The sequence below is a fragment of the Puntigrus tetrazona genome, chromosome 13 (genome assembly GCF_018831695.1).
Source record: "Puntigrus tetrazona isolate hp1 chromosome 13, ASM1883169v1, whole genome shotgun sequence".
Classification (NCBI taxonomy): domain Eukaryota; kingdom Metazoa; phylum Chordata; class Actinopteri; order Cypriniformes; family Cyprinidae; genus Puntigrus; species Puntigrus tetrazona.
The window spans coordinates 14,339,159-14,353,306 of NC_056711.1; the positions used below are offsets into that span (position 1 = coordinate 14,339,159).

A 14,148-nucleotide genomic window follows, 5' to 3' on the forward strand; every position below is an offset into this window, starting at 1 on the left:
ATCAGCTAAATATAGGAAAATATATGGGGCTATAGACTATTAAAAATATGTTATAAGCACATTTTTTACTTTTTTAACCATAAAATGTCATTTCTAAATGTCTTAATTTATTTGTGATTTTTGTATTCTCCTAATGGATTCACAAATCATCGACTCAATTCAAAACTCAAGTTTCAATAACATCAATAAAATCATTGTATTTGCTTTGAGCAATAAAGAGCTCATAGCGCCCCCTTGTGGTCTCCTTACTTCATCTCTTAAAAATAAATATCTGTGTCAATAAATATATGTCAGTGCCATCAATAATGACAAGTCCTTGTGTCACTGTGTACGGACAAGACAGTCAAATTAGTCATGTTGTCAATAAAACAGTGTACTCTGATGTAAACTACTGCAGCTTTGATGACAGTTACTTTACTGAAATGGAGAAGGCTGCATTTCTTTTGTGTCATATATCCATCTAAAAAAAGTACACATTACTGTATGTGGGATATTGATTTCAAAATGAGCTATTTCAGGAAACTGGTTTATAAGTAGTTGATCTATATTCTTATATTCTTATTATATTCTTATTCTTATCTATAGATAGATAGATAGATAGATAGATAGATAGATAGATCAAAAATAATTACCATCTGCTAATAAATGTGAAGTTTTCTTTTAAACTCTGTCAACCGTTATACGCCATGACGTCAACGAAGCGGCTCCGCCCATCAGCGGCACGTCAGAGTCGAGGCGGAAGCGGAAGGCAAGCAGTGGGCGCTGAAACATGGCGTGCGCAAACACACACACGGTCAGGATGACAGCCGGCGCGTGTGTGTTTTCTGCGTTTATCGCAACATGTGTGGTGCTGCAGCCCGCGTCGGCCAAGTCGGCCAATCTAAGAGTAATCACAGATGGAAACTGGGAGGAAATCCTGACGGGAGAATGGATGATCGAATTGTGAGTTAAATTGTGCAAAAAAGTCTGAGTTTACTGGTGTTCATCAGTGCATGTTGGTTAATTCGGCACGTAGATCTAACTTAAATATCTAAAATATCCATCTTCGGATTATTACATTACTTTTTATTGCAGTGTTTTTGTGCTGGGCTCATGATAGAAGAAGTTCAGTGGTCTGAGGGTAAAGGCATAGTTCACTTAAAACGACAATGATTTCTTCAGTAGCTCCCCCAAATATTGATTCAAAACCTCATGACATTCTTTCTTCCTTGGAACACAAAGGTACATTATAGGAAGAATAACGGCATCATTCACAACTGATGTTAATTGCATCTGATTTGTGACTGTCATTCTGCCTAACATCACTAACAACACCATAGAGATGTCAGAATCTCCACTGTCCCTCTATTCAGAAGCGTCTAAGCGTTGTTTGCCCTGCGCATGTCCTCCAGCTGTAGCAGCCGAACAAGAGGATTGCAGTTAAATGGATCCAATGGAAAACAAATGAGCCTCAGTGTCTTTGTGTCTCCTCTGGCTGGGATTGTGTTATTGGATTAAAAGGTTTGCCTGTCTGCTTCAGCTTTGCTCCGTGGTGTCCAGCCTGCCAGCAGCTCCAGCCTGTGTGGAATGAGTTTGCAGAATGGGGAGAAGATTTGGGAGTGAATATTGCCAAAGTGGACGTCACTGAGCAGCCAGGTAGGACTATCTCAGCACACGTCTGGATTCTCTTCTCTCCTGATGGCCTGTATTTATGATTCTTTTTCTGTGTGCTGCAGGTTTGAGTGGGAGGTTCATCATCACGGCTCTCCCAACTATATACCAGTGGGTTTCCTTCCATTTAACCCTTTCTTTAGATGTTAGTGAGCTGGTGATAGATTTGCTAAAATCCAAAAAGTAAACACGGTTGCTAACTACTGAAGTCAATAATCTCATTTTCGATTCGTTTAATGCACTTTTGCTAAATGTTTGTTTTCTTTCTTTGATGGATAGACACCGGCAGTTGTCTTTTTTACATCTTTGTGGTGTAAAAGGAGTTATAAATTGTTAAACATAGGTGTGTGTGTGTGTGTGTGTGTGGCAGCTGTAAAGATGGTGTCTTTAGGCGGTATCAAGGAGCCCGCTCTAAAAATGACTTCCTGAGCTTCATTGATGAGAAGAAGTGGCAGAGCATAGAGCCGGTCTCTTCCTGGTTCGGCCCCTCATCCTTCCTGTGAGTACATGCTGTGTGTGTGGGTGTGTGTGCTGGGGTGGTTTCAAATTGTATAATAATGCAATAGCTCTGAGCAATATCTTCAGAAAAAGGAGCTCGGAGAATCCACAGCGTGTGGTTAATGCTGTTTCTGAAGTTGGCTCACTTTTAATGTAATACTGGCAGACTATTTTTATATTTGATTTGATACAATTTCTGTGACAGACTGACTGGTTTTTGTTATTTTATTTCAGGATGAACGCAATGTCAGCCCTCTTCAAGTTGTCCATGTTCATCAGGGTGTGTGTGCATGACTATTAGTATTTACCTTTATAATTAATTTTTTGTTAAAAAAGTTTTGTTAATTCAGTTCTGAAAGTATAAACACTCTTTTCCTATCGATTCTTTGAATAATTTAGAGTTATGGCTTACAGGCACAAATAATTTATACCGTAAGCTAATGTTGAAGGAACCAGCAGCAGACACAGATATATAGTCAGCTGGTCAGTAATGCAAAATAAACCTGACCTAAAGCAGGGTTGATGGTATCATTATTCTGCATATGACATAGCATAATGTAAGCATAATTTAAAGCCAGAAGATATGTTTACTGAATCAATGCAAAGAAATATATTTAATTGTTATACACCTGACCTAATAGTATTATAATGTGCTCTTAGATATTTTCATGCAGTAATTAAAATTGAGTTGTTTTTTGTTTTTTTTGAAACTTTGTGTTTCAGCATTGCCATAATTACTTAACAGAGCAGCTGGGCGTCCCGGTTTGGGGCTCGTATGGGATATTTGCTTTAGCAACGCTCATCTCAGGATTGGTCCTTGGATTGGTAAGAATACACACAAAACATACTAATATTCAAAGGTTTAATGTTGTATGATTTGTGATCACCATAACTGGACTTAGTTGATGAAACAATGCAGTAAATAAGCAATTTCTTGGTCCATCAGAAAAAAGTTTTAAAATGGTGATTTGGTGCATTTCCTGTTTTTATCAAGATGCTGCTGGATCATTTTTTGAAAGTGATACAAGTGCTGTCAAATGATTAATCGTGATTAATCGCATACAATGTGTGTGTCTGTATGTATGTATGTGTATGTGTATGTATATGTATGTATATATGTGTGTGTGTGTGTGTATATATATATAATATATATATGTAATATATATTAGTATTTATATTATATATATATATATATATATTATATATATATATATATATATATATATATATATATATATATATATATATATATATATATAAAGTATTTATATTATATAAAAGTATATACATGTACGTATATTGAAAATAGACCAATAGCTGTTTATTTTAAGCATTAGTCGACTGATCGCATGTTTATTAATAAACCATTAAAATTATTATAATGAGCCTTTAATTGCCTATAGCCTAATAAGCACTCAAGTGCACTCATAAAGCTCGCCACAGCACACCGGCAGGAGGGATGATTATGAATGTGTCAGAGAAGAAACTGCATTAACATTTTGATGAAGTAATGTTTTCTTTGAAGTCGGCGATACTGACTCGTCTTCGGTAGTGATGCGCCTGTATGTTTCATATGGATTACACAATCTGAGGATTTTTGTTTTCCATGTGAACTGATTAATTTGAAAGTGTCCATTTCACTTTCTATAGAGAGATTTTTAATTTCTGAGAAGCAAATATATAGGCGATGTTTTGCTCTTTCGTTTACAGTCAAGCACATCCTGTTTGCTTTTAATATTTCACAAAAGTTCTGCGTTGAGTGCATACAAATAGACATAGCCTTTACATATTAGAAAGATGCATTACTCTTATCTTTTTGACCAAAAATTTGCGGTATTTTAAAAACAAGTGAGTGCCCCGCGCCTCCATCTGTCCTGCAGTAAGTAAATTCTGGAGTGGGTAATCCCAGAATGCATTGCAGTGAACACATCTTTCCAAAATTGTGGATTTAAAAATCTAAATAAGTATGAAGTATCTGTAACATGATTCTATAATCAGGTTAATTTAGTGTGCTTTTACATCATTACAACTGTTTTCAATTGTGTCCTTGGTTTCTTTTTCTCAGATACTGGTTTTCATCGCAGATTTCGTGTTCCCATCACGGCGGTTTGCGCCAGATTATCACTACAGTAAGTGTGAATGTTTAACCAGTCTCCTCGACTACAAGAACATTTAACTGATATTTAATAAGCGTGATGATTAAAGTAAAAATTATATGACAGCAACAAAACCGTGATGAGATGACGCATAAATGTCTTTGTAGGGAAGCTGCCTGCTGGGCAGGTACGTCTCCTGCAGCAGTTGGAAGATGAACAGGAGGCAGACGGAGAGGAAGAGGATGACGACGATGATTACGGTGGAAAAACGGAAGAGTGGCGGCGAACGGATGGAGCCGATGTGCTCAGGAGAAGAGGTGTGGGTGTGCCGGAGGAGGACACCTAGTGGACTGGAGAGGAACTGTCTCTCGCTCACTGTGCACAAAACCACCACACAAACCACAGCGCTACGGCACGCTCTGGCAGCGCTCTTTGAGCTCGATGATGTCACGTGTGATGTCATAGCTCCCTCCGAAAGATTGATGTGGTTGTGCTTTTCTGTCTTTCTTGCCGCTGGTTTGTGTGTTTTCTCTTTTCCACCTGTCCTGTTTTAATTATTACACTCCTTGCTATGCAGTATCTCTAGAGTGTGTGTGAGTGTGTGTGAGTGTGTGTGAGTGTGTGTGTGAGGAATATTAGGACTTTAAGGAATTTCATGACTCACAGTTGCAGTATTCAACAAATAAATACTGAGCAAAATAATCACGATCGAACAACGACATCACTGTGAATCTGTTGTAAATGAGGCTTTTGGGAATATAAAAGATATTTGTGCTTTACTTTGTAAATATTTTATTATTTGAGCTTTTTGGATGCCTGTCATATAAAGCCAGAATGTTCAATTTGCTTTTGTTTTAAACGGTTTTTCTTCCAAGTAGAGTTCAGCTTCCTTTTTTTGCTTTGTTTTTTTTGTGTTACTGAAGTTTGAGAACTTAGAAAACGCCTGAATTAGCACTTGTTTATTAATGTGTGTATGTGTGATGATTATTATTTGACACCGAAAGACAGTTTCACATAGGACGTGACTTCTGTTCTTGTAATTTGCTTTAAATGAGTTTCATTTTCCACACCCTGTTTCTTTACATTTTGTTAGTTTAATGACGCATAGGCAACTATGACTAAGTAGAGCTGCCGTGTTTTCTTGTTCCGGTGGATTTTTGGGATGTATCTTGGTCTTCCAACTCTTTTGGGTGCAGTTTATTTGTTCTTGTAGTTTTCTTATCATCCTTGCTATATAGTTTGACCCCTGACATTAGACTGATCCACTAAAATTAAAGTGCTTCTCAATGTATTCTGCTCATTTGTCCGCAGCAGAAAAATTCTAATGTGTGAATGTCTGTATTTACAACTCTATTGCTTAAAGTGTGTGTGTATGGATGTGAGAGACTGGTTTTGGAATGTATCTGTATTTGAGATGGTTTTGAATCTGGACTGTTAAAATAAACAGTTTAAAGCTGCAGTGTTGAGTATTTTCAGTCTTGATTGCAAATATGTTAGCTTTTATTTGACATTTTCTGTTCATTAAAATGTTTTTTTTAAATGCTCACCAGGTCAGCATTTATTTTATGTAGGGTACAATAAAACGGTAACATTGTGAAAAATCATTAAAAGAACTGGATTCTGTTGTAATAGATTTGAAATGTACTTTGCTCCTGTGATGGCAAAGCTGATTTATTTTTTCATTTTTGGCAGCCATTAATCCAGTCTTTAGTTTGACATGATCCTTCAGAAATCATTCTAATATGCTGACTAAAAACCATGGTACTTTTTTGTTATTTAATAAATAGGAACCTCAAAAGAACAGCATTTATTTTAAATAGAATAATTTAGTGTAAGAATGAGAAAGTATTGATTCAATGGATTTTTGAAGATTATTATACATTTTTCTCGTTTTATTGCAGTAGGATGGGCAAAGGCTTGTCTTGGAATCAGAATGGTTGAGAATTGGTGCTCTAAGGTGCATGTAATATTCACAGCATCCATGCACTTTAGAAAATATTTAAAATACTTTTGCATCTGTAGAGGGCAGTATTTTTTAAGTTTTCACTACTAGACGTGTGGCCTTAGATAAGACAGCCTGTCATGGACTCTTCAATGAGCTGGGCTTCACTGCACAAATTAGTTGAAAGTTTATTTGTTTGTTGAGCGGGCTGAAATCCACAGAATGAATTTAAGAATCTATGTCAGAAATATGTGTGAGGGAGTTTGAAGTGCTGTGGATGTTCAAGGATTCTCCAAGCAACGGTGTACGTTCTTCAGGGCTGGGTGGTGCACGCTTGGTGCTCCAGGACTAACATCTGGAAACTTCTTTCTCTTTTCTTGTCTCATACACACGCTTGCACTCTTCCAGAAAACACAGCTGCTACTGCTGGAAACTTCACACACTCTGAACGGTTTTCACATCTTCTATACATGCATCTGGTACTTGTTTGAGCTAGAATACACATGGATCCTAATTCCAAATTCCAAATTCAAATTTTATTTGTCACATACACATACATACATGGTACGACATGCAGTGAAATTCTGTTGGTAGATTGATCAGTACCATTTAAGTAATACGCAATCCGTAATTTCTTAAACTTTTTTGGATGATCATTGCATATTTTTACCATAAAGCTATACAAACTCTTCACTATAAATACCCTATCAATGCATCACATGCTCTAATTATTGTTTTTTATCATTGCATGATTTACGTTGTTGCACTAGCTGCATGCATTTTTTCAAAATTTGTAATTTTTACATTTAGAACTTAGTATTTGGCTGAGAGACAACTAATTGAAAATCTGGAATCTGAGGGTGCAAAAAAAATCTTAATACTGAGAAAATTACTTTTAAAGTAGTCCAAATGAAGTTCTTAGAATGCATATTACTAATAAAAAGTTCATATTTTAATATATATCAAGTTTAATATACTGTATGTCTTAATGGAAATGATCTTTACTTAATATACTTAATATAATTTTGACAAATACAATGTATTTTTGGCTATTGCTACCAATATATCCGTGCTCCTTAGGCCTATGACTTTGTGGTCCAGGCCAGGGTTACACATATAGCCCGTATAATGACAAAGAAACTGAAATAGTGTTTTCTTGTAAAACAATGGTTAAATGTTCATAAGATTGATAATCCTTCTCTAGTTTTGGGCATATATGTGAATTCACTAACATGTAACATTACATGGAAATATCTTGTTTGTTTACCCTGTCAGTTTGTATTGTGAATGTTGTTCAATGATGATGAAATTCAAAAGAAGTATTCATTGTCATACGCATGTACACACATTGCTGGAGGCTGCCTTTGCCATTAACTTGTGCCTATAGTTGCATAACCAATGACATTGTCTGATATTGAAACTCTCTCTCAAACACAAAAGAAGAGCTCTCCGTGTCTGATACCCTTCCCTCTTGTCCTCAGGGATACGCTAACCTCATTTTCAGATGCTCTACTTTGATAATGTTGCTCCACACTTTTTAAGCATTCACACGCACAATGCTCACGATCGTAAAAATCGCTCGCGCAACCTTGAAATCCCAGGAGACCAGAGATAACGTGCAAAATGTGAAAGAGTTTTTTTTTCTTATTGGAAGGCGCAAGACGTATAAAGTTTCTTTCAATGTGGACGTGAAACCAAACACTTTCCTGCACGGTCAGTGACGGCCTCGGATAATGTTACTACGTCTACAAAATATAAAGTGCTCATGTTGACACAACATACTGCTGTTTTTCGCTTATACAAATGGTGCATGTAATGTACCACAGTCGAGACACTGATCTCAATATTGTGAAAATAAAATGGCAGTTCAGCTGGATCAAGCTAACAGTGGTTTTGAATTACAACATAGTGTGCTAATTTAGCAGTGAGAGGTGAGAATGTGCCGTTAGCAAAGAATAAAATTATTCAATAATTCTTTTTATTATTCAAATGTTTGGCATCAGTATTTTTTGAAAGAAATCATTTCTTTTATAGCAAGGATGCTGTAAAAGGAATTCAATTGGTTAAAAGTGACAGTTAAGACATTTTTAAAGTTTGTTCTACGCTATGGGTTGGATATAAATTTTTGGGTTAGATGTGCATAAAAAACTGTGCACATTATGCAAGCTAAACACCTGCTTGCCATATATACGCCAAAGTATATATGACAAGTCAAAGTATATATTTTGCGTATCAGTTGCACTATTTTTCTTTTTCATTTACTGTACCATCTATACGCATTTTCAGGAGACCTGGCTGAAAAAAATTACAGTTCGACTGCAGCGCACAGCTGTTTTCGGCATTGAAAAAACTTTTCTTGTTTCTTGAGCATCAAATTCAGCAAATTAGAATGGTTTCTAAAGGATCATGTGTCACTGGACTAGTCTAACGACGGCTGAAAATTCAACTCTCTGAAAAATTACATTTTAAAATACATTTTATTTTTACGTGATCAGATTTTTTTTTAGGCTATTGAATTTAAATAGAAAAAATTAGCAGCTTTTTCAGTGTGTGAAACCATTATACCAAGATTATACCCCTTTATCACAAGGATAAAAACTAATGTAGATCTCAGGCTAAACCTAAGGCATCGGAGAGAATCATGTGTGTTGTTTACAGGGAAGGTTTTCGTTCTGAGCCGACTGTCATTAAAGGTAATTACTGTAATTCTCAGCATGCATCGCTGCCGCACAGAGCCACACGGGGCGGACTAAAGACATCACTCTGAAGGAAAGGAAATAAGTATTATCTTAGTCGCTGCATCCGAGTCCATGTTCCTTTATTCAAAACTATACCTGCTCTGCAATTCTGCGTGTGAAACTAGAGATTTGCAGAAGGACAGTGATTCGAGCAGCAGGTGCAGGAGTCACAACGTTCCTGGTTGGAATGTGCTTGTCTGATTTATTTTCCCATGAGCCTGTGCCTCCTAAAAACACATTTTCAGATGCCAGAGCATGACCGAAACATGGGCCCGCTCAAACTCTCACACTACACAACCTATTTAATGACAGTCAAAAATTGTTCACTTCACTCTAATACTCTAATATATAATTAGGAATTTCAATCTTTTTTTAATGGATGCTTATTACCGGCAATAAAGTAAAAAAAAAAATTATAAAATAAAAAAAAGGAAAAAAAGGATAAATAATAAAATAAATAATAGAACTGTTAGACATAAGTATATGAATTTGAAATTCAGAATAGATAGTCTGAATTGTGAGATTTAGCAATTGAAAGATTTAGAAAATGGAGGTTGCTATTACCTTTTTCATTTTTTACTTCATTGTAGAAAAATAACTGTATAAACTAACTCAGAATTGTGAGAAAAAATTAATTTTGTTTATGGATATAAACTCAGAAGTGCTTTTTGAGAAGCAAGCTATTCTTTGTGAATGGACCCCAACCATATCTAAGGACTAGATTATGTCATAGAGACTTTCAAGTGCACCTTATATATTATATAATACTTCTGTATTTGACTTTATATAATTTCATATCTTAAAATAAACAGCAGCCGTTGCTCTCTAGACTGTTTACTACTATAGAGCTGTAGAGACATTGTGCTTTTCACTGCCCAATTTAGAACTTTTTCTGTCTCTCCAACCCCATATTACCACCCCACCCAAACCCATTTCCTGAGGAGGCCTCACAATACACACACACACACAGGCGCGCGCGCGCTCACACATAAATATACAAACACACTCTCATAATTTTCACTTTGAAAAGAAAGCTTGAATTGAAAGAACCACTAAAATGCAGTGATTTTCTTCTGACCGTGACATTGCATATGATACTAGGGAACATATGATTACAGAAAAAAATACAATGGACAAACAAACATATTGTTTTGAATCTTCTGTACTACATGAAGGGCACATTTGCATTTTTGCAAGTCACATGTGATTTTTCGTATTATAAGAAGTATGCATTGCTACTGGCATTGATGCTTACATGAAGAATCTGTAACGCTCATGGAATTTTTCCACTGCACAAAAGGTTCTTTAAAGTGGACAAAAAAGTTCTATAGATTATTAATATGCTCTTTGCGCTAAGAGAATGGTCCTTTCAAGACATGCACATGCACTGAAAGAATCTTTGGGGGAATAAAAAGTGTTCTTCTAGGGCATCACTCCTCAAAACTTCTTTTGGAACTTTTATTTTTAACAGTATGCTAAAAAAGACGGCAAAACGAATGCATCCAGTAAAGACAAAGCTGTGAAGGTTATCCTATAAAGTTTGAGTTTTGTCCCTGCATGTTAAGGGTCTGAGTGATCTGTTTAGGTCCAGTGGTCTCCAGTTACAAACGGCAAAAACATCTGGATGTATTTAGCTGTTTGCTCTGCCCGGCTAGAGTGCAGTCTGAGCTCAGAGGCATTGAAAGTTGCGTTATTCTCTTTCTGAAATATAATTCTCGGCAAGATGATTTATCTGTTAAATAAAATCTTTTTGCTTGGGTTGTTTACACCAGTGTTTTTGCACTTAAGCAGCTGTGATTTCATCTAAAAGCGCTGTGGAACAGAAAGGGAGGAAATGCTGGGAAAGGAAGTGGTCTCCTTAGAGCTTCCTGTGCCTAGGCTTGATTCTTTACCCCACTGGGATTTTGTCCTGGTCTTGTTTTGCAAAATCAGCGGTGTCACGGTGGCGGTAAGGACATGGCTTTGCTTTCACATAGCTGTGGGCCGCTGGGATACTAGAAGGTCAAGCACGGACCAACACTAAACATGAGAAGTGTTCTGCACCGATCTTGTTTGTGAATGACTAAACTGTTGTGGACCCTAAAAGTCTTGATTGTTCGAGAGAAAACAATGCTGCTTTCCCCTCTGAGCTTTCACTGTTCTTCTCGAGAATCGAACCACTGGAGGAGAGAGCAGCACCAGTTTGTATCAGCATGCTGTGTCATCTCATACACATTTGTGAATACAGGATTGTAGCAGAACGAACTGATCTGGTGACAGTTTGGAGAAAGTTTCAAACAGAAGCATAAACAGCTCTATAACATGACACTGGAGTATTTGTCCAAGACAAGAATATTATAATATATATAGCTCCAGTGTGATTTCAAACCTTTTCTGACTGGGTTCGATGCATTGCCAGCCTATTACTTTAATGTCTCTCTTATAACTTACTGTCTTGTATGATGTCTTATGATGAAATATGATGAAAATAATTTATATATTTGCTGAGATCACTTATTTTGTAGTGATGTTGCATGCCTTTTCCAGATAAAATCTTTCAGATGATTTTTTCAGTGCACTTCTAAAAATGATGTCTGTGAGATAGATCACACAGTGGTCATGAACAATATATCTTTTCAACAGGAAACTCTCTTTGATGATGATGCCCACCACATCCAATATGGAATTCGTATGCTGCTGACCTTTCTGACTGACTGCGTATGTATTCAGATTAGCATTTGAAATATTCAGCAAATTTAAAAGTGTGCAAACTGCCACACAGCAAATACTTTCTGCATTAAAAGTGCTTTAAAAGGATTGCTGACAGAATTAGAGTTTTTGAAAAAAAAAAAAAGAAAGAGAAAGAACATCATAGCTTCTAAAGGTGTATTCAGGACAACAGGCACTGTCTTACTTTCTATTCTGAACACAGCAGAGGATTTAAGAAAGAGGTTTTGGCTTCTTTTATCATTTTAAAAAGTGCGTAAAAAGAATTGTAGGATAAACTTAGTTTTGTTGTTAATTCTAAAACCAAAAAAGCAGCTAATATGCTAAAACAAGCACTATATCAAATGCATAACAATAATTCACAACACATAGGATTTGCACAGGCTAGTGCAATTTTATTCAGAAAACGAGTTTACATTACTGACAAAAAAAAACAAAACTTGAAACCCAAGCCTGAAAAGACATTTCTGTTCACACATTATCATTCCTGACAAAATCATTAATCATCATGATAAATATATGACTTCAGTTTATTTAATAATCTGAAAACAAATCAATCAATAATCTGGACCAGAGAATTCTGATTAAAGCCATTTCTGTCCACACAAACAGGTACAAATATGAGTCAGAATCCCTAAAGAACAGAAGCCTGCTTTTATCCAGCTCATCAGGGATGATACAAACGCACAGGAATTCAGGTCACACATACACATAGCGTTTAATCTTTTATGGTAGACGGACGATGGGCGTCTTTAAGCAGTTTAACATAAAAAATAAAAAGCTGTTTTGTGTATTACAGAAAAGCTGATCTGCTTGATCTTTACCAACAACAGCGTGACTTAAAGGATTATGGATATTACAGGGGGGAAATGATAAAAAGAGCATTACACCTGCACAGTCAGAGGTAGTGGAAATTACAGATGTAAATTATTAATGATGACACTAAATTAAAAGATTTTAACAGAAGCAAATATGTTTATTTTAAAAATATTAATACACAAAACATGTGTGGACCACGTGACCAAAACCAGACACATGTCTTAACACACTTAAGTTCAAATATGTACACTTTAAGTACTAATCTGTTCCTTTAAGGTACCAAAATGGACCCTTTAGGTACAAGCATGTACCTTTTGAAACAGCTTTTGTACCTTTATTTCTGAAAGTGCAGGTTTTTGACCTTCATGTACGACTACGCTTTGTCTTCAGTGAAACTAAATAAGAAGCATGTAATGTCTCTGGACTCTGGACTCTCCACAGAAACCCAAACAGGACCAAATATTTACTTAAATCTTCTCTATTTCCCCCTGCAACATAAACTACAAAATCAACCCACTTTTTCCATTATACCTGATTTTGTGTTACCCAGGCCAAGCTCTTCATTCTTTAAAAATTAGACTGAGACACATCAAAAGAGACAGTGTGATATAAAACAGAAGCTCCTTGATATCAGATCTCTTTAACATCAGAACATGACGATGATAAACAGTAACTATATGTTGCCGAAAATCAACATGCAGTCAGCTGCCTCATCCTGCTTGTCTTAGAGATCCTAATATGCAAAAACAAAGAATGTCATGGATTATGTTAGCTAAAGACAAATATTAATGTAAAATCAAACAAACAAAATAATCCTGTTTTTTGCAATCCACTTACAATGGAAGTCTATGGAGAAAAGCACTGGACAGAGGATAAAATTCACTCTGTTTAAGGTTACATGTTTACCTTAGACTAAAATGATTACATCATTTTTAATCTTGTCTGTGCAAAGTTAAGTCAAACTCCTTTGAACTCCTGTCTTGACCTTGTAAAGGCAGCTCTTTCATATGTACAAAGATACTATAAAGTGACTGTTTATGCTAAGGAAAACCACAGGAGCTATATCTGTAACTCATATTCAGACATTAATCCACCCAAAACAGTAGACACACTGTTAAAAGATATTCAAAGCCAACTTACGCACATTTTTCCATGGATAATTTAATGCACTTTAACAAAAACCTCTGCTTAAAGCGCTTCGGAATGGCCTGCCCCACATAGACTTCATTTATAAAAATTCTGTCAGTTGTTCACTTTTTACTTGCATGACAGTTTCTATATTTGCATATAATATATTTGTTTAGATTTAGTTTTATTAAGTACAACTTTAACTTTTGTGATTTCAAATAATATTTCTCTTCAGTTTTTTAAGTGATAATTAATTTTATTTTGCCCGTATTTAAATGAACAAAAAATATTTTTTTGACTTTACTTGGCTCTTCTTGTTCTTTTCTGTTACTAAAGTGCAGTGCCCTGGGTGATTGTGTTAACATCAAGGACTCATCATGAGGAATCTCATAACAACACGTTTGGGCCTCGCGTTCACACAGCTAGAATGAGGACAAACACTCACTCCATCAATGAGTCTGTGTGTTCTCACACTCCTGAGAATCTCACACAGGGTCATGACCCGAAACCGTCTCAATTTGTTCTCCTCAATTTGTTTCCCCTTCGCACCTTCTCACTTAGCAAAAGTGTA

The 14,148-nt window shown here is 36.1% G+C and overlaps 1 protein-coding gene across 1 annotated transcript; it reads left to right on the plus strand.

Moving 5' to 3' along the window:
- Positions 1 to 732: 732 nt before the first annotated feature.
- Positions 733 to 5,703, plus strand: tmx1 (thioredoxin-related transmembrane protein 1). The gene is made up of 8 exons (XM_043256249.1): positions 733 to 942; positions 1,520 to 1,635; positions 1,716 to 1,761; positions 2,021 to 2,149; positions 2,383 to 2,428; positions 2,872 to 2,973; positions 4,214 to 4,277; positions 4,412 to 5,703. Exons 1-8 carry the CDS (start codon positions 770 to 772, stop codon positions 4,588 to 4,590), a joined length of 855 nt encoding a protein of 284 aa, XP_043112184.1. The 5' UTR covers positions 733 to 769; the 3' UTR covers positions 4,591 to 5,703.
- The last annotated feature ends 8,445 nt before the right edge of the window (positions 5,704 to 14,148 follow it).

Bases quoted from the DNA above. Each gene is read 5' to 3' on its own strand.
- tmx1 (XM_043256249.1), top strand. From the start codon at position 770: ATGGCGTGCGCAAACACACACACGGTCAGGATGACAGCCGGCGCGTGT. The intron at 2,429-2,871 runs GTGTGTGTGCAT...TTTGTGTTTCAG, and splicing joins AGTTGTCCATGTTCATCAGG to CATTGCCATAATTACTTAAC. The intron at 4,278-4,411 runs GTAAGTGTGAAT...ATGTCTTTGTAG, and splicing joins TGCGCCAGATTATCACTACA to GGAAGCTGCCTGCTGGGCAG.